The sequence below is a fragment of the Emericellopsis cladophorae genome (genome assembly GCF_022114955.1).
Source record: "Emericellopsis cladophorae strain MUM 19.33 chromosome Unknown NODE_25_length_288687_cov_117_495977, whole genome shotgun sequence".
Taxonomy (NCBI): domain Eukaryota; kingdom Fungi; phylum Ascomycota; class Sordariomycetes; order Hypocreales; family Bionectriaceae; genus Emericellopsis; species Emericellopsis cladophorae.
In genome coordinates, this window is record NW_026250950.1 from 16011 (window position 1) to 37689 (window position 21679).

The 21679-nt window shown below is 55.0% G+C and overlaps 8 protein-coding genes across 8 annotated transcripts; 5 read left to right on the forward strand and 3 right to left on the reverse strand.

The window, feature by feature from the left end:
- Nucleotides 1-1078: 1078 nt before the first annotated feature.
- Nucleotides 1079-1963, forward strand: J7T54_003200 (uncharacterized protein; the record flags this gene model as incomplete). Its single annotated transcript, XM_051506756.1, has 5 exons — nucleotides 1079-1098; nucleotides 1162-1234; nucleotides 1392-1498; nucleotides 1551-1810; nucleotides 1863-1963. The coding sequence occupies 5 exons, from the start codon at nucleotides 1079-1081 to the stop codon at nucleotides 1961-1963; spliced, it is 561 nt and encodes a 186-aa protein (XP_051361890.1).
- A 406-nt stretch (nucleotides 1964-2369) lies between these two features.
- On the reverse strand, nucleotides 2370-3222 carry J7T54_003201 (uncharacterized protein; the record flags this gene model as incomplete). The annotated part of the gene is made up of 4 exons (XM_051506758.1): nucleotides 2370-2904; nucleotides 2960-3014; nucleotides 3071-3102; nucleotides 3170-3222. 4 exons carry the CDS (start codon nucleotides 3220-3222, stop codon nucleotides 2370-2372), a joined length of 675 nt encoding a protein of 224 aa, XP_051361891.1.
- Nucleotides 3223-3574: 352 nt separating this feature from the next.
- J7T54_003202 (Programmed cell death protein-like protein) lies at nucleotides 3575-4816 on the forward strand (the record flags this gene model as incomplete). Its single annotated transcript, XM_051506759.1, has 4 exons — nucleotides 3575-3597; nucleotides 3696-3828; nucleotides 4040-4301; nucleotides 4353-4816. The coding sequence occupies 4 exons, from the start codon at nucleotides 3575-3577 to the stop codon at nucleotides 4814-4816; spliced, it is 882 nt and encodes a 293-aa protein (XP_051361892.1).
- Nucleotides 4817-10280: 5464 nt separating this feature from the next.
- On the forward strand, nucleotides 10281-11474 carry J7T54_003203 (uncharacterized protein; the record flags this gene model as incomplete). Its single annotated transcript, XM_051506760.1, has 3 exons — nucleotides 10281-10499; nucleotides 10556-10999; nucleotides 11052-11474. The coding sequence occupies 3 exons, from the start codon at nucleotides 10281-10283 to the stop codon at nucleotides 11472-11474; spliced, it is 1086 nt and encodes a 361-aa protein (XP_051361893.1).
- Nucleotides 11475-11891: 417 nt separating this feature from the next.
- J7T54_003204 (uncharacterized protein) lies at nucleotides 11892-12969 on the reverse strand (the record flags this gene model as incomplete). Its single annotated transcript, XM_051506761.1, has 3 exons — nucleotides 11892-12175; nucleotides 12224-12540; nucleotides 12605-12969. 3 exons carry the CDS (start codon nucleotides 12967-12969, stop codon nucleotides 11892-11894), a joined length of 966 nt encoding a protein of 321 aa, XP_051361894.1.
- A 947-nt stretch (nucleotides 12970-13916) lies between these two features.
- On the reverse strand, nucleotides 13917-16850 carry J7T54_003205 (Pre-mRNA-splicing factor ATP-dependent RNA helicase-like protein; the record flags this gene model as incomplete). The annotated part of the gene is made up of 1 exon (XM_051506762.1): nucleotides 13917-16850. One exon carries the CDS (start codon nucleotides 16848-16850, stop codon nucleotides 13917-13919), a length of 2934 nt encoding a protein of 977 aa, XP_051361895.1.
- Nucleotides 16851-17087: 237 nt separating this feature from the next.
- J7T54_003206 (putative WD repeat-containing protein-like protein) lies at nucleotides 17088-18774 on the forward strand (the record flags this gene model as incomplete). The annotated part of the gene is made up of 2 exons (XM_051506763.1): nucleotides 17088-17341; nucleotides 17394-18774. The coding sequence occupies 2 exons, from the start codon at nucleotides 17088-17090 to the stop codon at nucleotides 18772-18774; spliced, it is 1635 nt and encodes a 544-aa protein (XP_051361896.1).
- Nucleotides 18775-19560: 786 nt separating this feature from the next.
- On the forward strand, nucleotides 19561-20950 carry J7T54_003207 (aminobenzoyl-glutamate utilization protein B; the record flags this gene model as incomplete). Its single annotated transcript, XM_051506764.1, has 2 exons — nucleotides 19561-19894; nucleotides 19962-20950. 2 exons carry the CDS (start codon nucleotides 19561-19563, stop codon nucleotides 20948-20950), a joined length of 1323 nt encoding a protein of 440 aa, XP_051361897.1.
- Nucleotides 20951-21679: the final 729 nt, after the last annotated feature.

Sequence of the window (21679 nt, forward strand, 5' to 3'; positions counted from 1 at the left end):
TTTGCAGTCGGTGCTTGCGCTGGGACTTGCGTCTCCCGAGGGGCTGTGAGCCTGGGAAGGGCGCCATGTGAAGAGGTTGCAGCCTCTGATTGAACGCGACGCAGGCGACGGACTGACACGCCTGTGGAGCTCTATAACATCCAGGCTCCAGTTCGTCACCGGTGGTGAATCTTTCTCTGGTTCGTGAATAACCTCCATAAAACAGTAGACATTGCGATAACCCGATAGGATTCCCTCGGGAAACTGAGCAATGCGAAATCCGAATTGTCGACGCCCATGTCCAGTCCCCGCGATCCGCGCTAGCGTGCATGCGTCGCCGCCCCTCCAGTAGGATAATGCTGTAGGATCATCTCAGTTTGAGCTCACCATGGCTTCAATGGACATGCGAGTGCTACACAAGTAAGCGCCGTGGCCAGAGTACATTCTCAGATGTTATTTCGTCCTGACTACGGAGTAAAGTCCGGTCACTCTAGGCTGACGCGGTCGTCACGGTTCCGGTGCCTGAGCAGTGACTGGCATCACTGCAACTGCAAGCCCGTAGGGTCCAGCGCAGGGCTGCCCGCCCCTGGAACGACCTAGGTACAGCGGCACGCGGCGAAAGCTTGGCTTGTTGAGCACATTGATGGCCAGCGCCAGGCCGGCTACACTGCCACAGCATCCAGTAATGATACGGCGGACTGCTTTGTGACTGGCTGATATGGGACCAGCTCCCGGCAGCTGGGAGGCAGCCAACGGCTGGGCCCAAGGCCAGGCCCCAAGCTTCTGCTGGCGGCTCCAGTCTCTAATATGCCCCCGGGGTCCAGTCACTGACGTTCTGACCCGACCTTGCTTTGTGTTCTCTCATCCCTCAAGAAGCAATCTCGCCTGTCCTTTCCACTACATCGCTGCCTGTGTGTGTGTGTGTGTGTGTGCGTTTGCGTCTACCTGTCTCTTGCATTCTTTGCTCTGAGCTTCACTTCACCTACCATTCTCGCTACTATTTTTGCGTCGTATCCGTCGCGAAAACAGTCCCAAGTTCAACAAAACACCCGCCTACCCTTACCTTACCTTTCTTGCCTAATCGCAAAGCTCAGCCATTATGTCGAAGCTCTTTATTGGGTAAGACTCTCGCTCCAAACCAGGCGCTTTGGTTCAATATGCTGACTCTACATCCCCCGACAGAGGCCTCGCCTGGCACACCGAGGAGGCTACCCTCCGCCAGAAGTTTGAGGAGTTCGGTCCTGTTGAGGAAGCTGTACGTGCACACCTGGCGCGAATCGAGCCACCTCCCATTCCCCCAGTCGACTTCTCCTTCCCGTGTCGCTTCGATTGATGCTTCCATCAATCTATCTTCGCCTTCATTCCCCGACAGCGCGCGCCAAGAATCCAGCTGACTCGGCTCTGCCGTCTAGGTCGTCGTGAAGGACCGTGATACCGGGCGCAGCCGTGGCTTCGGCTTCGTGCGCTACACCCAAGAGGCTGATGCCGAGCAGGCCATCAGCGCCATGAACAACGTCGAGTATGACCTGCCCTTCCTTGTCCAGTTGACCCAAGACTAATTCGTCGCTCAGCTTCGATGGACGTGCTATTCGAGTCGACAAGGCTTCGGACAACGGCCCCCGTGGTGGCCGTGGCGGCTTCGGAGGAGGCTTCGGAGGCCGCGGCGGCGGCGGCGGCGGCTTCAACGGCGGACCCATGCAGTACGGCGGACCTCCCCAGGGCGGATATCCCATGAACGGCGGCGGTCCCAACATGTACCAGCAGCAGCCCATGCAGTACGGTCGCGGTGGCTACCCCCAGCCTGGCTACGGCTCCGGGCCCCCTCCCCAAGGTACGTGAGATACATTCGCGGGACAGCAAGATCGGCTGCTGACAATCCAAAGGCTATGCGCCCCCTCAGTACGGCTACGATCCCTCGCAGCAGCAGCAGATGCCTCAACCGGGCGGCCCCCAGGGCCCTCCCCAGTCCGGGCGCGGTTTCTAGGTCGCGTATAGCTCTGGTTCATTTCGTTTCTTCTGATTACATTGCACTGCAGCAAGGGTTTCTGATACTCAGCAACCAAGCCTACAGGTCAACGCGGACCTGGCTGGAGGCCTGGCCAACGCAGCGGCCCCTGCGTCGCATTCTGTCATCGCAAAGGGGATCACCGGTCGTTCTAGGGAAAATCTCGGTGCCAGAGGTTGAGGGACATGTTTGACGGCCGTTCAATTTGATGACGATGATGAAGTGATGATGACCACGGCCGGATAGTTCAGGACTGGACAATGGCAGATTGTCCCTTCAGAGACTTATGGATGGGAAAATATTGAGAGCGGATTCCGGGAAAGTGTATTATCTGGACAGCACCCAATATAACTGACCCCTGTCCCTTTCCAAGCCATCGGCCTCATCACGCTGTTTTTTCGAATTCTTCTGCTTCCCGCGTGCTGGTGTTGCGGTGGAACGCGGGCGACCTTGGATCCGCGTGTGAAGGACCATCCAGCGCTCTGACACGATCTGCCAGATCATGAATGTGGCTATCCGCCACGGCGTCGAGCTCACAGAGGGCCTTGTCCAGGTTGAGCAAATACTCCTTGTTCAGTCCACTGGGCCCTTCGCTCTTGTGAATATGCGCCGCCAGTTCCTGGGGGTCCTGCACTCCTACAAACTGCTCGTTGTCCGGCGTCCCAATGTACACCAGGGTCTTGATCTCGGCTGATCCGTCGGCCGGCTGGAAGGGCGCAAAGTGGATGGAATACCCATTGATCTCGCGAATGTCAAGGTCCTTCTTGACCTCTGCTACCTTTGCGGGCTTGATGTGATATGCGACGCCCCAGACGCTCTTGGGCGCATCGTGGTGGTGGTCCCCCAATGTGTCCCAGTGTGAACGCTCGATCAAGGTGACGACGCGCCCAGGCGCCTCTGGCGTGCCACGGTGGTCCTCACTGTACAGCGTTAACAGGAAACTCCGAGCCGGTGGAGAAGTCAGCCATAGCGAACCTGGCTTGCCAGAACCGTCGAACATAGCCGTCGACCCAGCCGGGGATTCTCTTGTCTGTCAAGGTCCCGTCAGTGCACTGGTTTGATCCGTCCCTGCATGCGGCGTGGTACCAAAGTGTGGCGGGGGCTTCCAGATGAGGCTCCTGCAATAGGGCCGAGTGTCAGCTGCTTGTATACGTTACGTCGATCATGGCTGAACAGCATGCGTACCCGTAGCCAAAGAGCCAAAAGTTCTCGTCGTGATCATCAACGGTTGAGCCCATCTTGGTGGTTGGGCGCGTAGCGAGTTGGTCTTGCAGTTGGCGCTTCGAACACCTCAAAAGTCACGGTCTCTACGCGCTGGGGATGAAAATCCCGGGCAGCCAAAAAGTGTCGCTCTCAGTTCTTATACCAGAGGTGCTCTGCAGAAGTAAAGACCTTGATGTGGGGAGAAATCCGATGCCGCAAACTTCAAGCTCCAGCGATGACCCATTGATCGCTGATTCCGCGTCGGTGCCTTCGCTTTCACAGTAACTGCCGGAACGTTTGGTCCCGCCAGTTGATCCCACGACCCCAATATTAGAAAATCCGCCAGCCCCCTATTGTGCCTGTTCGCGACATGTGCACTGAGCAACGATGGGATCTGAGAAGGCGAGACTGTAAGTGAGGGGGATCAGTTTGTATCGCGAATAGTGTCCACCGCGCGCATCTCATTGCTTCGCGACATTATTGCCCCGCATTAGAGCCCCTCCAACAGGGATCCTGGGCTGAGGCTTGGGCAGTACGCCTACGCAATCGGGCATGCCGCGGCATTCATCAGCTCGACTCCCCTCCAGGCTTTTCGACACTTCCACGTCGACATCACCGTCGACGGCACGTTTCCAAGCTCGGTCATCCTAAAAAGTATTCACAATGGCGTACAACAAACCCTACGACCCCGACGCCCTTCCCAGGTATTCTTAGAAGCTCCAGCGCTTACCCCCTGGGCCCCCTCCCCACGCGACAGGGCTAATCTACCTATCTGTGGACAGATTCGCCGAGCCAGATGTGCGTGCAGAAACTGTCGAGCGCAGATACCGAAGCGACTGACAATGCCTCCAGAGACCTGGCGCGACCCCGAGTGCAGCCAATGCAGCACCCGCGCCGCGGTACGAGAAGCCGGCGCCGCCGCTGCCCTCTCAAACCCGACAGAGCTCATCGCACTACGGGCTTTCCTCGCCGCCTGCGCAGGCGTCAGGGCACCGACCTCCTCCAAGTCACAATAGACCGCCGACGAGCTCGCGCCCGCCTGCATCGCCTAGTGCGGACGGTTCAGCATCGGATCCAACACTCCTGCCTCTCTTCAGGGCTGTCGATAAGGATGGTAAGGCTTACAGTGGACAAGGTGGGAAGCTCCCACGACTGACATTGGCAGGCACCGGCCACCTTTCGGAAAAGGAGCTCTCTGCTGCCCTCGTGAACGGCGACTGGACCTCTTTCGACCCCCAGACCGTGAGGATGATGATCCGCATGTTCGACACGGACCGCAGCGGCACCATTGGGTTTGACGAGTTCTGCGGCCTGTGGTCCTTCCTCGCCTCTTGGCGCACCTTGTTCGACCGCTTCGACGTCGACCGCAGCGGCAACATCTCGCTGAGCGAGTTCACGGACGCCTTGGTAGCCTTCCGCTACCGTCTCAGCCCACAGTTCGTCGAGCTGCTGTTCAGGACCTACGACAAGCGTCAGGAGGGGGTGATGAGCTTTGACCTGTTTGTGCAGGCGTGTATCTCGCTGAAGCGCATGACCGACGTGTTCAAGAAGTACGATGACGATAGGGACGGCTACATCACACTCAGCTTTGAAGACTTCCTCAGTGAGATCTTGAAGCAGATGAAGTGAGTTGGTGGCGCTTTCCAGCCCTGTGCAATTGAGGATACCTAGAGCGATTGGCGCCTTTCAAAATACCGTTTTGTTGAACTTGTGGTTTTTATGCTACATTCGAAATCGTAAGGCTGTGAGTCACTTCGTATTAACCCTGTCTGCTGATGAGCCAAGTGTCGTTTCATATGAGAGATGCAAAGACAATGGTGCTGTCGGCTTTTAATGGTGCCCCGGCCCTGTCTGATCAACCTTTCAGAGCCTCAATATGCTGAGAAGCGCCCCAATCGTGCTCCCCGAGTTTATCGAATGTATTCTTCAGTAAATATTCAGGTTCTTCCTCCCAGATGCCTTCGCTCGTGAGGGCACGGGTGGGTTTTTGAGCGGACGGTGTCATTTCCAGAGATACGCGCGAGGGTTCAAGTCCTTGCCGAACATCGTAGACGTGACAGATGCGTCGGTGCAGGCCGTATGCATGATGCCCTTTGTGATTCTCTCCCCGTCATGAGTGCTGATCCAAGCCTTGGCACATGTCGTCCTCGCCGTTTACGGCCGGAAGTCATTCCCTTGACATTCAATGATCGACTGAGCCACAACGGGCTACGAACGTCGTCGAAAGGATGGAGGGGGGCAGTCAGGAGTAATGCCGCCTCAGCAACAAGATGGGTCGTCACGAACGCCTCCAAGCCAGAGTAGTCTATGCCATGAGGCGCATAGATGACTGAGATAGTTCGATCTCGGCACTGCGACGTGAGGGACGCGGTCGACCGTTTCGACTGAAGCGATGGAGATGCCGGCGGCGTAGGAGACAACGGAATCACCTGGCGGATGGTGGGCGGACCGAGGTGTTGTTGATTCATGGGTACTGGAGACCTGGAGTTGGAGTCTGGCGTCGTCGGCGGGAAGGGACCAATTTGATTCAATATCCTCACTCGAGATGGAGGCGGACGGTACGTGATGCCAAATGCTTGATGTCGGTTGCGGACATCATGATGCCCACGAACGAGCGCTATGGTGACCTCGCCGGGGTCACCACGCGGGGTAGAGGACGGCACATCGATACGTATGGACTGGTTTTGGCCGCTCTTGTGGTGGTATTCCCACTGAGTCATCGCAATGACATTCTCTGGGTTGAAATGTCGCCAGCTCTTGATCCTTTCGGCTGCGGAAGGCTCAGCGAGGACAATCGTTTTGGTTCCATTCTCTGGAAATTGCAGTAGTGTTCTCTTGTTACAGTGATCAGGTCGATTCTGAATGATAATGATGACATCTGGAGGCGAAGTTGGTGAACAGAGGGAAAGAGTTCCGAATGACATTGCGTCGTGGTTGACAACCGTCGATGGAAGCCCTCAGTGGCACTGGATAGCCATGGATCGACTAGGATGTGAAACGGCTGATGGACGTTAGAAGGCACCGCATCATCCGGCAAGATTGGCTCGAACGATAGTAGAAAACAGGTATCACCGTTCAGCTGCTTGACTGTTAGTGCCATGCTGGATTGTGTCAAGACTTGGCAGCAGAGGAAGATATCCCTCGTCCATGAGGCGGCACTGACTTCTTAACAGCACTCATCAATATGAGACCCTCGACGTCAACTTTATATGCGATGAGATCCTGGGTATGAATGGCGTGAAAGATCAAGACCTAATGCCTTTGCGAACTCGGGGATCTTCACGCCGGACTGGGCCGGAACTCAAGTTGGGCTAGGTGATTGAGGGCGTTCCCCAGCAGCATGAAGAATTACATAAGGTACGTGTAGGACGAAAAGAAAGAAGGGCGGGTTTGAGACATCGCCGCTGCTCGACACAATGAGGCTGGCTGAGACTTCTGGGAGGAGTCAGGGCTTTGGGCTTTGTTTGAAAAAGGGGCGCGCCTCAACGAAGGCTTCCTGCGCTCGAGTGAACTATGGAACGGTGCCAGAAAAGAGGCTCTGGTAGTGAGAAGATTGAAAGGCATCTCTTGTCTCCTTAAGGGCTCTCTTTCTTTTTTATGATGTGTATGATTGCGTAGTGGCGAACGGTCACCATTGTCTCGCAGTCTTGAGACATCATAGATGTGGCTCACGACATCACGAACACTGGCCCCAGTGCCTCTCGCTGCTTGCTGAGCTACAAGTCGAGATTTGAATGACCAATGGACAATCACTCCCCAAGGCCAGAGCGTATATCGACCTCTGCGTCGGAGAGCAAAGATCTTTTGTTTCAATGTGGTGGACATATCTCTACATATATGTAAGGGCAGGCTCCGCATCTACCATAAATCGTGAGGATCATCGAGCAGACATCCGTTTTGACAGCTCTGACTTAGACAGTCGAATTCTAAGCGAGCAGGAAAGTCGTGAGCAGCGTGCATGGTGGAATCAGGCGGTGTCGTTGGCGCATGTTGCGCGTTCGTCTCAGCGCCTCGGAGGATGCTAAGGACAACCAGCCGTACGCAGTGCCAGCGTACAGCCTTTTCTCACGGGCGTGTTGCATTATTCGGAATTGTTAGCGGGCACATGGTGTGTAATACGCGAGTCAAAGCCTCCAAGGCGGCGCGTCCGTCAAGTTTGAGAGGCGTTGGGGTCACCGCCTTTCTAGATGCGTAGATAAAGCCGGACGAATTCTAAACTCATGCGACCCGCTCCTGGTCACTCGCTCGGCGTCCACAGCGGAAGGAGGGGTGGCTGGCCCTCGGCCTCTGCCCGATAGCTCAAGACTTTCAGTGTGAGTCAAGGGTCAATCATAAATGAGGACGGCAAGAGAATGACAATGTGACGTCCCACTGAGTTATAGATGCTAGGGACACAACGAGCAGCATACATGTTATTCTTGCTATAGCTGTCCTTTGTAAGATGACTGGTTATGTTGTGGCCTCTGAGCTTCTCATAGTCTCCGACTGAAGATGTGATGTCACCAGCTCACTGCACTGGTGAAGCTCGGCACAATATCGAGCTCCAGCCTCCAGCCTCCAGCCTCCAGCCTCCAGACCCTCCCAAAGCTTATGCAGGACATGGGCGCCACTTTATGTACAGAGGATCGCAGGAGCACATGGTCACAGACATGGAGTTGCATCATCGCAATCAAAGTCGGTAGTGCAGGGAGCAGCTAGCTAGAGTTTTGTTGGCTCGTCTCTTTTTTTTCGTCTCGTGAGGGCCTCGAAGAGCATGCACACTTTCACCTGGAGCAGTCGACGAGTCACAAGTCGTCGGAAAAGCTATAGTACATTCGTTTCAAGCCGGATTGGCCGACGGCACTTGAGACGAATTAACGCCGTCAAAGTTGTAAGATTTTGCTCAGCTCGATGTCGGCGCGTCGACGTCAGGCTGAACGCTTCGAGTTTTCGGGCCTGCCGATTTGAACATGTACAAGTACAAAACAATGACCGGATTGGGTGAGGTGAAGTACAGTACAAGACATACCCGTGCACCGCCAAGCCAAGACGAGGACTGGTCGGTCCACATGGAAGCCACTCTCCATCAGGGATCAAGCGTGTTAACACTGAGCAATAGTTGCCGGGCTAGTTGCTGTCGGTAATACTGACTGCAAATTTTTTTCTTTTTTTCTTTACCCTTCGCTTTTTCTTCTTGACCTGGATTGGGCCTGGGAGAGCCAAAGATTGGTGCGCCATTTGAGGTGCATTGGCTTTGGAGGGGCGGCCGTTAGAAGCGTGCAGCGTTGTGGAGCGAGGAAAGACCCTGAACTCTTACAAGGAATGCTGATGCAGCCTCATTCGGTAAGTAGGTATCCGTACTGTCCCTTCCTCGGGTACGTACCTTCGACAGCGGCTTGAGTGCACCTGACCTGTTCCGTGTCCGGCAGCTCTTGCCCCATCTGAGCCTCTTCCATCACCTTGCAGCAGCTCTCACGAGCTACCTTACGTAGATGCTTCGTGAGGAACGCCTACTACTGTACTATTCGGTGCTTTGTCGATCTATAAACGACCATCGACGAGGAAAGTGCCACATTGTAGCTGAATCTTTACCGAGCTTCAGTTCAAGTATGCAGTGTCAACGGCAGGAACTCGAGTCTTTTGACTGGTACCGCTACATTGGCAGCCCCAGAAGCCGCTACACTGGCAGCTGCCCAAAGTTCAAACGCCCCCCCGCCCCGCCTCCAAATGGGTCCGACGACCTGCAAGTCTTTTCTGCAGAGTCAGTCTGCAGTCAACAAGTCAGGCAAGCTAAAAATCAGAGAGAGCTCTGACAGAGGAAGCACACTTCCAGACTCTAGTCGCTCTTGTTCGCCACGCCGTCAAACTCGAGTCAGTCGTTGGCTCGGTGTATGGCGCCAGCAGCATTCCATCGCTTCGGTAGCTCTTGGGCACGTCTGCTTTCGAATTGGAACATTGCTGCGTTCGGCGTGGCCTGCCTGCTCCAAGTCCATGTCGACTGGTGTTCGAGTCGAGGCTATCCCAGCCCAGCTCCCGATCCAAGCTGTCCCCGTGACGCTTCCAAGCTCCATCCATGACCCGGCGCCAGGGGTCCGGCACCCCCCAATTCGCTATTTTGCCTCTTGAGCTCTCGCTGCTTGCTGCAGTATCGTTCGTGACAAATGGAGTTTGGCAGCGCGACAGAGCTCATTCCCGAGCTCGCCATTGGCCAGCCGAGCAGGTCTGGAGCTGATCAGAAGGTGTGTCTCCTCTCGCTCTCTATCTCTTGGTACGGTACAGTCTCCTCGCATCCATCCATCCATTTGTCCTTTGCTCCCGAGTCGTTTCCGTTGCTGCTACTGCGGCTTCTGGGGAAATCTTTTGTCATTCTCGTGCTTGATTCCTCATCATCATCCATTCTTTCTCCCATCATCTTTCACCCATACATACATCCCTCCAACCATTGTCATTCGCCACGATACTCCAATCCATTGAGGTTGCGCCCGGATCAGTGAAACTCGTGAGCACCGTTGACATTACCATCAATTTCTTAACGAAATCTATTCTCGATTCGCTCAAGAAAGTTGCTGCAGCTTCAGAGTTCCGAGAGCTTTGTCCAAAGGATCAGAGCCGGCAAAGCACTTGGAAATCTGCCATGCTCCAATAACTTTCTAGCCAGCTGGTTTATACATTTTCCAAAAGACCTCCCAGGACTCTTCATTTGCTACTATAACACATTTTGTCGATATATCCTTAGATTTTCTGCCGTGGTCGACCGTCCGCTGCTCTCACTTGATCTAGACATTACCACTTTGCTTCATTCATCCTTTACCCACGTTGCACAATTCCCACCAAGGGAACTCACAACATGCCTCCTCGCTCGTCGTTAACATCGTCTTTCGCCTTGAATGACACCAAGGAAGAGGTTCACTGCCCCCTCGACAACCAAGATGGCTCAAAGTGTCGTAAGAGATGTACTGGTGTAAGTTGGCTCCCTTGGGTCACTGTGCGAAAACAAAGTCGATTGACAATTTGCCAGGAAAAAAGATATCGCTCCATGCAAGAGCATATTCGTCGTGCTCATCAGGAGCACTACATTCCCAAGCTTCCTGCTACAGAGGAAAGCTTTTTACTGATGATCAATACACCACCATCAGAATCGCGCAACAACAATTCCAGCTCATCTAGCGGGCACGGCTTCTACGACAACTCGGCATATGCTTTCGACGAATTGAGCAACAATCCTGCGACACCACGCAATTGGGACGACATTGCTCGCCTCGAAGGTACCGCGAATGCTGCTGCTGCACTTGCAGGCCTGGGGGGCTCGTATGACAAGGACTCTGCCGACGGTGTAAGTCAAGACTATCGATAAGCACACGCATATCATCATCCATTAACACTTGCCAGGATCATTACTCGCACATTGACAGCAGTGCCAATCGGCCCAGAACCAGTGTCGAACATCCGACTAGGCTACCAGGCATCGAGCACATTGGTGACATTCGAAGTGATCCGTTTTCGAACCAAGCCCGAAGACCGATTTCAAGCATTCTCAACCACTCGCCGCCGAACCGAAGCTCGACCCTGCCTCCATCAAACGGGCCTCTCGGCCCTAACCGTGGACGAAAGTCGTCGGTCAGCAAGAAGTCACATCGCAAGAAACTGTCGCGAGAAATCGCCCATGACTGGTTGCACAGAGTGCAGAACGAGGACAGGCCTCTTGGATACGATGGCCGCCCTTACTCTGCAGAACCCGCGGCCCTTGATCCCTCGCGTATGCGTGGGCAATCGAGAATCCACGAATTGCTCGAGGCAGCGTCGATGAGTGGTGATTTAGATGATAGAACATCGGTACGTCACCGAGAACGCCAGCTATTCGCCGCATAGGGCTAACGAGATTCAGGTCCCAAGGTCACCAATTTCGAATGACAACCGCGGTTCGTTGCCTCCGCTGGCGGCCTACCCACAGCTCTCGTCCAACAACTACCAGGCATCGCCACTGCAACAGGCCCTGACGCCGCCCTCCAACACACATGATGTTATGCCCTTCCCCTCCGTCGAGGACAGCGACCCTTATATCGGTGGCTCAGCGCTGTCGGACTCTTCGCCGACCTTGGCGGCTCGCAAGCCATGCTTGTATTGCAGCGCCTGCCACAGCGCTGCCGACGTCAACAAATCCTACGCCTGCACAGAATGCATCAGTGGCTTCTGCGGTGCTTGTGTCGAGGTGCTCACAAAGGAGCACGGAGAGCGAAGGCAATGTCCCCGCTGCAACACCATCGGCGGGATGTTCAAGCCCATTCAACTCGAGATCAAGATGCGTTAGATGACCAGGCCGGAACATATGACCGACTCTCCGGCTCGCGCAAGGCACTCATCGTTCTATGGCGCTTGGGGGACCTTTTGATACTTCTTTCTGATTGCTCATGTTTGCATGTTGCTGTTTCTGGCGCTTTTTTTTCCTGACTTTTGTCTGGGTAGGGCTCTTGTTCTGTGCTATTACTCACATTGTTCTTCAGGTGTTTTTTCATGGGCGCGGCGTTTGATACTTTTGACATATTGGATATAGGGAAGCGAGCAGCGACTTGGCTCAGGCCATAGCACTACTACGCCCGGAAAGCGCTTCATTGGGCGTCGCTTACAAGCTCGCATGTTGCTGTTAATGAATACAGTAGGACGTTGGGATCACATTTACTTTGCATACTTATATTCCATCGCGTTTGACATGTCCACACTGAGCTGATCATTTCTTTCCTTCCTTCTCCTTCCGCAGGAGCATGTCCCTTACTGCCGATCTGGCGTTCCTACTACCACCAAGCTTCGGCCCCTTCAATACTTCTTCCGCACCTGCTGCAGCAGCTTGGCCCTGCTGTCCCGCTGCGGCGGGTTTCTTCTTCTTCGCTTGTTTTCTCGCCATGTCCTCCATGTACTGCTGCTGGAACTGAGCCGCGAGACGTTCATCTGCGTCGCCTTCTTCGCCCTCTGATGCCGCAGCTGTCACTGACGTCGGCATGCTGTACACGTCCACTATCTGCATTAGCCCCTCATCGTTCGGGTTCACACACGGAAACTCACGTCTGTTCTCGTGGAGCAGCTCCTCGACCAGCTTGTCTCGCGCTATATCATCGCTTCCTCGCCTCTTTCTTCTCCCTCCGCGCCATGGCTTACCGTCCGGCCCGAGCTTGATCTTCTTGGGTCGCTCGGCTGGTTGCATGCGAGACGGGATCTCGGGTATCGTGGGGATGTCGACTTCTTGGACTTCGGAGGAAATGTGCACCTGTCGCGCGGTGTTTGCTCGCGACGCCGTTTCAGCCGTGGCAGTAGGCTCGGGCGGCGAGGCAGGCTTGGGGCTTGTATTGCGATTTGCGAGGCGTGACTCTATGAAGTTATTCCTTTATGATTAGCCCAAACCCAGTTCCAAAATAACCGCCGGACACGGAGGAGGGGCAAACAAACAGGTGTCGATCATCGAGCGCCTGTGTCAGGCCTGTCTGGCGTGTGAAGCGGTCTGCGATGCCCGCCACGGGGACGACGTCTGGATCCTCTCCACGTAGCACCATGGCTTGCGATGACTCATCGATCTCAGGTTGGGTTGTCGCGCGAAAGTTAACGCCTCGTAGTCGCGCCCTCGCGCGCGCCTTTACGACTGTGTCGGCCTCGTCGAGTTGTCCACCCTCGAAGAAGTCGGCTGCAGAGGCGCGCTGTGTCGGTGGCGCGGGTCGTGTATCGCCGTTGTCGTCTTCGTCTGGCGCACGTTGTCGGTATTTGCGCTTCTTGCTTGGACGAAATCGAATCGTTGATGATAAATCTGGTTCCGACATGCTGTGTGCTGAGTTGTGGTTGAGGAAGGTGCTGGTGACGACAGTTGCGACACGCCTGGTAGTGTCGGGGTTCACGAATGATGCTAGCTGTGCTGGTTCTGGACCTCGCTGATGTGAGCATTCGCTCAGCTACAAGAATGTCGCTTTACTATTTGTTTATTGCAATTCTCGATCTACTCTATTTCTGATTTCAAACACATACTAGATCTTGAACAGTGCTCGTATTTCAATTGCTTGGTAGCTCGCTGACGTCTTCAAAAATGGGTCAGTATCTTCGATTGACGTTGATCTGATTGCCTCCCACCTTGCCTTACAACACCTCTCTTAGACAACACAACCACACCAGCACAGGAGCTCATATGATGCGACAGATGGCCAACAATCCAGAACGTGTATGGGGTCACTCAAAATCATACACTTACCAGACTGACGAGAAATAGGTAGGCTTCGTGGCCCATGGAGGCAAAGTCCAGGGTATGTGGTCCCTAGATCTCTCTCGACGTGCCTTGACTGACGTCACGCCAGGTGTTGGATTCCGGTATGTTTAGATGAATCCGTGGATGCTTCAAGATATAGAGCATGTTACATTGACAGGTGCTGAGATTTTGAACAGACAATTTACCAGAGAACGCGCTCAGGGATATGGTATCACAGGGTGGTGTAGAAACACCACCGATAACAAGGTATACATCCTTTGACGTTTGGCAGAGAGGCCAGGATTTGCTGACGAGACCAGGTGGTAGGTGAAGCGCAAGGCCAGAGAGATATACTCGACAAGTTGCTGAAAGATATCGACCAAGGTCCGCGCGGTGCCAAGGTCGTTGATGTGACGACGGAGAGAAAGGATGTCATTGAGGGAGAATCTGCCTTTGAAGTCCGCCGCTGAACGCCTCGACTCATGCTATGATATCCAAAAAAAAATCCCAAAGAAACAGACAAATGAATCCTCAAAACCCCCTCCCTCGTCGTTTGATGACGGGTTTCTTCACTGCGCCTTGAGTGACAAACTTCTTGCCATCGCTGCCAATCTTCTTCTTCACGGTGCGCTCTTCCTCAGCATACTTTCGGTCCTCGTCCCTGCGCTTGTCCTCTGCCATCTTGGCCTCAATCTCCATCTTCCTGTTGAACTCAGTCTCGGTGATGCGCTTGTCTCGTACTGAGTACCCCTTCTCTTTGATGGAGTAGAAGACACCTCCCAAGTCGGCCAGCCAGTGCGGGTCCACTGCCGTGACTGTGGAGACGAAGACCTTGGATGTGAGGATGAGTTCGTGGTACACAACATAGTCGGGTGGATGGCCCGCATAGAGGGCACTTGTGGGATGCAGCTGCACGGCCAGGTTGGTGCGGAGATTGATGTACTCGCCTGAACCCTTGTACTTGGCAGCCTGGTGGTAGTACCCCGAGCAGATGGCTTTGCGAATGAGGTCCCAGTCCATGCCGCAGCTGATGAGCTGCATTTTCTGCATCTTGACAATGTCGAGTAGTTGGTCGCGAATCTCCTTGGCTCGCCGCAGCGACTTGGGGTGCAGGAAGTGCTTGACACACCAGTTGTCGGAAAACCCATTGGCTTTCCATGCCGAATACACCTGCAAGTACGTAAGGTGGTCCGACTCGTGCACCCAGAACTTCTCGCGCTGCGCATCGGCCTCGTCCTGACGCTCCTTGGGGCGGTAGAAGACGCTCGGGACCGAGAGCATCGATACGATTGTGATCATCTCTTCACTGCAGCCGTATTGCTCGGCCGTGATCAGGAGCTTGGACAGAGAAGGATCCATTGGGAACGCACTCATTTTGCGTCCCAAGTCCGTCAGCTCACCAAGATTGTCCAACGCACCCAGCGCCCAGAGGTCGAACATGGACGTGAGGATGGTGTCCTGGGGCGGCGGGTCCATGAAATCAAAGTCCAACAAGTCCTTGACCCCAAGCGACTTGAGCATGAGAACAGTGTTGGAGAGGTTCGTACGCTGAATCTCGGGTATGGTTTGTATGTAGAGCTCCTCCTTGAACGCCTTCTCAGTGTAGAGACGGAAGGCCTTGCCGGGCCCTGTACGTCCTGCACGGCCGGAGCGTTGAGAAGAGTTGGCTTGCGAGATTGGGGTGATCTGGAGGGTATCCATGCCCATCTTGGGGTTATACACCTTGAGTTTGGAGTATCCCGCATCCACCACATATTTGATACCGTCGACTGTCAAACTGGTCTCGGCAATGTTGGTAGCGACAATGCATTTCCGCACACCGGGAGCTGCTCGGTCAAAGATCTTGGCCTGGAGATCAGCTGGCATTTGACTGTAGATGGGCAGGATCTCGAGCTTGGGCGGATCATTCAGCGCATCGAGTTTCTTCCGTACTTGTTCGCAAGTGACCTCAATGTCTTCTTGACCGGTCATAAAGACAAGAATATCGCCTTGGTCCATCGATACGTGAATAGCCAACACTTGCTGCACGGCTTGCTCAACGTAGTCCTCCACCGGCGACCGATGAAACATCACATCGACAGGGAATGTTCGCCCTGGGATCGTGAACTCAGGCGCGCCGCCGAAAAAGTCCGAAAACCTCTTCGCGTTCATTGTGGCTGAAGTAACAATGAGCTTGAGATCCCGTCTGCGTCGAAGAATCTTCTTCACCAGACCCATCAGAATATCGGTGTTTAGCGCGCGCTCGTGGGCTTCGTCCATGATGATGCAGGAGTATCTGTCCAGGTCCGGCTCATTGAGCGACTCTCTCAAGAGGACACCATCAGTCATGTACTTTACGACGGTTTCCTTGCTCGTGCAGTCCTCGAAGCGGATGGCATATCCAACAGTGCTTCCTAGTGGTACCTCCATCTCCTCGGCCACGCGTTTCGCTACACTCATGGCAGCCACACGACGTGGTTGTGTACAGCCAATCATACCCTTGTCGCCATACCCGTCCTCTTTGAGAAACTGTGTAAGCTGCGTTGTTTTGCCAGACCCCGTCTCGCCAATGACAATCGTAACCTGGTTTTCACGAATAACCCTCAGTAGATCCTCACGAACGGCGAAGGCTGGCAGAAACTCTCGCTGCTCTCGTAGCGACTTTGTTTGACTGAAGTTGCTGGAGCCCTCGCCCTTTTTCATGTGCGTGCTGAATTTATTTCCCTTGCGCTCGCCGCCGGCCTTGTCGGCATCATCTTCGCCAGCCACTGGAAGTGCGCTGTCGCCATCCTCTTCCTTCGCGCCCATGATGTTGCCCAATGTGGTGCCGGCCAAGCTCGTGGCTTGCTGGGCCTGTCGTTGCCGTTCTCGCTGCTGTCGCACCTCCTTAACCAACTTGCTCCCTTTGCGACTGAACACGGCCATGTCGCTCTGGTAGTCCCTGACCGCCGGCACAGGGTCGACTTGCTTTGTGAATATGTGACGGCCGTCCAAGAAAGGTGGCTTGAGGTCATGGACCAGCAGATGAATGCGCGTGCCCTCCTCTTCGTTGAAATCTGAAGCCATGTCCCTCCTCTGCGCCACACCAGACACCAGCATTCGATTCGTCTCCCAGGCATCGTTCTCTCTGTTCTTCTGCTCCTTCCACGCGTCGTACCGATTGTTCATCTTCTCCGACTTGGCCTTCTCCGTTTGCTGGCCCTCCCAGGCGGACGACTCGTAGGAGGCGAAGGGGTTGTGAGTGTCGTCGCCAAAAGAATGACCCCCAAATTCATCGCCGCCGTACCAGTCGCGGTCGAGGGCCTTTGAGTCTTCGTCGTCGGGTTCAGGGACGTCATTCTCTCGACGAGGCGTGGGCGCGTAGCGAGACTGCGTCCTAGGGGTTGAGCTTCGCGATCCATCTTGATAGCGCGAGTCGGGGCGCGTATGCTCAACACGCCTCCTTTTCGGGGGATTGTACCCATCGTAGTCGCGCTCGTCACCCATCCTACCGGCGATGAGGTCTTTGATCGCCTGTGTGAGATGTGCGGGTGGATGATGCGGCGAGGGAAGACGACTGACGCCAGACAACACGCCGCGAGGTTTTGCCGGCGCAGATCAACACCCGACAAATTCTTATCGATAAACCCCACCATAAAACTTTCGGAGGACTTGGGAATTTTCCAAGAGCGCAACAACACCACCACGCTGGCTGTGGACTGACTCTGCCAGAACTCAGCCAACATGACTTCGATGATCACGGCGGCCCAATGGGTCCCCAGGGGATTCGCCGCGCCCTTCCCTACGAAATACACCTTTGACGAGGAGGAGTTTGCGCGCATTGCCGAGTTGGCCAAGCTGAAGCTTGACGACGCAGAGGAGGACCTCGAGGAGGCCCAAGAGAAGGAAGCTGGTAAGAAGGGAGGAAACGACAAGGTCGATTCTTCGATGGAAGTTGAAGGTGCCAAGAACGGAAAGCAGGAGCAGGACAAGGTCAAGTGAGTGCAGCGCATGCCACTGCTCCTCGACGCCCGGACTAATGCTATGCAGCCTCGACGACGACGATCTGAAAGAATATAACCTTGACAACTATGACGATGAGGACGATGCACCTGGCCAAGGCGAGAGCATGGGAATCTTTGGCAACGTGAAGAACCTGGCGTACTACGAATCCAACGCCGAAGACCCCTACATCACCCTCAAGAACGAAGCAGGCGAGGACGACGAGGACGAGGATCGCGAAGACCTCCAGATTCTGGCAACCGATAACCTCATTCTCTCGGCCAAGGTGGAGGACGAGCTCGCACACCTCGAAGTGTACGTCTACGAGGACGCAGCCGACAACCTCTACGTGCACCACGACATCATGCTGCCCGCCATCCCACTCGCGGTCGAGTGGCTCGACATGCCGGTCAACAAGGCCGGTGTCGAGAAGGTCGCGCGGGGCAACTTTGTCGCCATTGGCACCATGGACCCCGACATTGAGGTCTGGGACCTGGACACCATCGACTGCATGTACCCGAATGCCATCCTTGGGCAGGGCGGCAACACAGGAGAGCAAAAGGACAAGAAAAAGAAGAAGAAGAAGTCCAAGAAGGCGAACGATGAGTTTCACGTCGATGCCGTGCTCTCCCTGGCCGCAAACCGTCAACATCGCAACCTGCTCGCCTCGGCTTCAGCAGACAAGACAGTCAAGCTATGGGACCTCAACACCACAAAGTGCGCCAAGTCGTACTCATACCACACCGACAAGGTGTGCTCCTTGGCATGGCACTCGGCAGAGCCCACGGTCCTGCTGAGTGGTAGCTACGACCGCACCGTCGTGGCCGCTGACATGCGTGCGCCCGACGCAAAGGCACCGCGATGGGGCGTCGAGAGCGACGTCGAGAACGTGCGATGGGATCCCCACGACCAAAACTTCTTCTTCGTCTCCACCGAGAACGGTGCGGTGCACTACCACGACATTCGGAATGCACCCTCCGACCCGACGGCCACAAAGTCCGTGTGGACCCTGCAAGCGCACGACGAGTCCGTGTCGTCGTTCGACATCAACCCAGTCATCCCTGGCTTCATGGCCACCGGGTCCTCAGACAAGTCGGTGAAGCTGTGGAATATTGATTCGACAGGGCCCAAACTCGTCGTGTCCCGTGATCTGGACGTGGGCAAGGTCTTTGCCACCACATTCGCGCCTGACGCTGAAGTTGGGTTCCGCCTGGCTGTCGCCGGCAGCCACGGGAGCATGCACGTCTGGGACACCAGCACCAATGGCTCTGTGCGCCAGACTTTCGCGCACAGGGTACCGGAGCAAGGGGGGAAGAAGGAGGACCGCCTGGTCGGTGTGGAAGAGAGCGACACGGACAGTGATAGCGATGAAGGGGCCGAGAACGACGAGCAGGAGGATGACGATGACGACTCAATGAGTGACGCTTGAAGCGTACGACCTACCATATAGAAGGGTTTCGATATTCCCCAATGCCGCACAATTTGCCATGAATCAAGATCACCTGCCAAAACCGTGTGAAATGACCAGCGATATGTGGTCACCGAGTAGCTCCTGTGGTGCCGATGGTGATGCCGCACGCAGGGGTAGCAATGGTATCTCTCCACACTGGAGGAACCCTTGCAGACAAGCTTAAGTCTTTCCCCACAGACATCGGGGCATGTCCGACGCGAGCGCCCGATGGCTTCTTCATCATGTTTTGAAGCACTTATACCAGACAGCGTGAATCCTCTCTCATCCGATCCGCTGCGTCCTGCTGTCATGGCTCCTCTGTCCTTGAACGCTGGTAAACAGACCGCGTGGCGTGGGCTCGACGAACAGTCACCTGGTATATCCACCTGCAGTGTTTCTATAGGCAGGATGCAATTGTGATCGGACCCAACTTCTGTCTCCGACGTTGACCTCCTCATGCTAAGCCCTGTCACTGCCGGCTGCACCGATATCCACTATGAAAGACAGACACGTACCACGATCCTCTCACTCATCCCAGACTCGTTCTTGGGCTAGAGATAAGCATGCTCCAGATGTCTGACGAGACAAGAAGGTCCCAAGGCGAGGAGCGTCATCATCAAAGGGACCTGGCTGCATAATCTTTGCCGATAGCGGAGGCTGCGGCGAGGTCGTTTGCGCGGGTCGTCCGTGGAAAGTACTTGTAGGCATGCTGTGCTCCTCATGAGGTCGTCTACATTCACCCCGATGGTATCATATCTATCAAAAATGACGCCCCACTCGCTTGTCCTGGCAGCGCTGGCTCTTGGAGCCTCAGCACAGAGACTCGTAGCTCGCAATGAGACCGTGAGCCCGCAGTTCGAAGCTGTCTCTGAGTACGTAGACTCGATCGAGGATGATCTCTGGCGGATCAACAAGAAAATCCACGACAATCCTGAACTGGGTTGGGAAGAAGAGCAGGCTCATGAGCTCTTGACTACGTTCATGGAGTCGCAAGATGGATGGAAAGTCGAGAAATCCGCGTACAATATCAGTACAGCCTTTGTCGCGGTATTCGAGGGCGATAGCGATGGTCCAGTCGTGTCGTTCAATGCCGAGTATGGTGGGTGTATCAGCTGGCTTGCATGCAAGCCAACTACCGTGGAAGCATCGTTAACCAACAAGAGCAGACGCCCTTCCTGACCTCGGCCACGCTTGCGGACACAACCTGATTGCAACCGCTTCCCTGGCCGGCGCGCTGGCCACAGCCAAGATTGTGAGAGACGAGAAGCTCCCTGGCAAGGTTATCTTGTTCGGGACCCCTGCTGAAGAGAGTCTCGGAGGCAAAATCAAGATGCTCGAGGCAGGCATCTTTGAAGACTACGGTATCGACGTCTCCATCATGGCGCATCCTTCAACATCCGACACTCCCTATGCCATCACTTCATCAACGGATCGCTTCGAGGTCGAGTACTACGGCAAGGAGGCCCATGCCAGTGCCGGGCCATACGAGGGCATCAATGCTCAGGACGCATTGGTACTTGCGTACAATGCCATTTCCATGCTTCGCCAGCAATCGCTGTCGACGGATCAAATCCACGGCGTCATCACTTCTGGAGGCTCGAGGATCAATGTCATCCCCAGCCTGGCACAAGCTAGCTTTCAAGTTCGCTCCGCCAACGAGGATCAGCTGGAGGCGTGGACTGACCGGCTCATGAACTGCTTCGAGGCCGGCGCACTGGCGACTGGCGCGAAACTCAACGTCACCATGAGGCCATATGGCTACGCAAGCATGGTGACCAACGATGTCATGGCCGAGTCGTACGCTGCCTGGTTTGAGGGCCTTGGTGGCACACTCCCCAACCCTGTGACGGACAAGCTTCGGTCACCCGCTGGCAGTACTGACCAAGGTGACATCTCGCATGCGTTCCCTGCCATCCATCCGTTCTTCGCGATTGTGACGGCGAACGGCACTGCGCCCAGCAGCGGGCCGCACACGCCTGCATTCGAGGTCGCTGCTGGGGGTCGTCCTGCGTTCTACCGCGCCGTCAGGGCCGCCAAAGGTCTAGCTGGCGTTGCGGTCGACATCTTGACCAAGGACGGGATGCTGGACGAAATCAAGGAGGAGTTCGAGGCCATTGAGTTGTCTAAGAGAATGGCGTTGGCTCTGCGTGGATAGGCGGTGCAATTGGTAGTTAGCTCTTGAGTCATATGACCTCACGCTCTGCGCGCCAGCGCCAGCCCTACAGCGTCGCAATGCCCGCATCGCATTTCGGTGTTTTGCTTTTGACGCTACGTGTAGAGTCTAGCCCCAGCGGGGGATGTGCACAAGCAATGCAGTGGGGACGACTGTTTCTCATGCAAGGCAATCCACAGCGAAGAGTCGAAGACAGTTAGTTGAACAATAGAATAAAGGTGCGACCGGAACGACGTGGCTGCGACGAAGAACAGTTTCTGGTGACGAGATCATCTGATTCCTGAGTCTCTTGTTTATGCACAGATACCATTTCGAACGAGGCACCATCCTTTCCATTGACGCAACAAGATTGCTTTGCGTCAAGTCGAGATCCCCGACTTATTCTTAGCTGCATCTGCACAACTTCAAACATCTCCAGGAGCCTGAAACAAACGTGCTCCCAATAGTCAGGGGGGCACTGGCACTGCGCGCCAATAGGATCGCTGCATTGTTTCGCCCGACAACCGCACCTTCACTTCACACTTATTCCATTCAATGCAACTGAGAGTCACGCCATGATCTTCGAATGCTGCTAGCTGAGGCATCGGCTGTAAGGCTCGGCTCAAATGGAGAGGCATATATGACAAATAGTCTAGAAGACTGCAAACTTTGCTCGGCGCGAACCAAGCTTGATGGACTGCTCAAACACAAGTGCCACGACGGCAGCTAAGG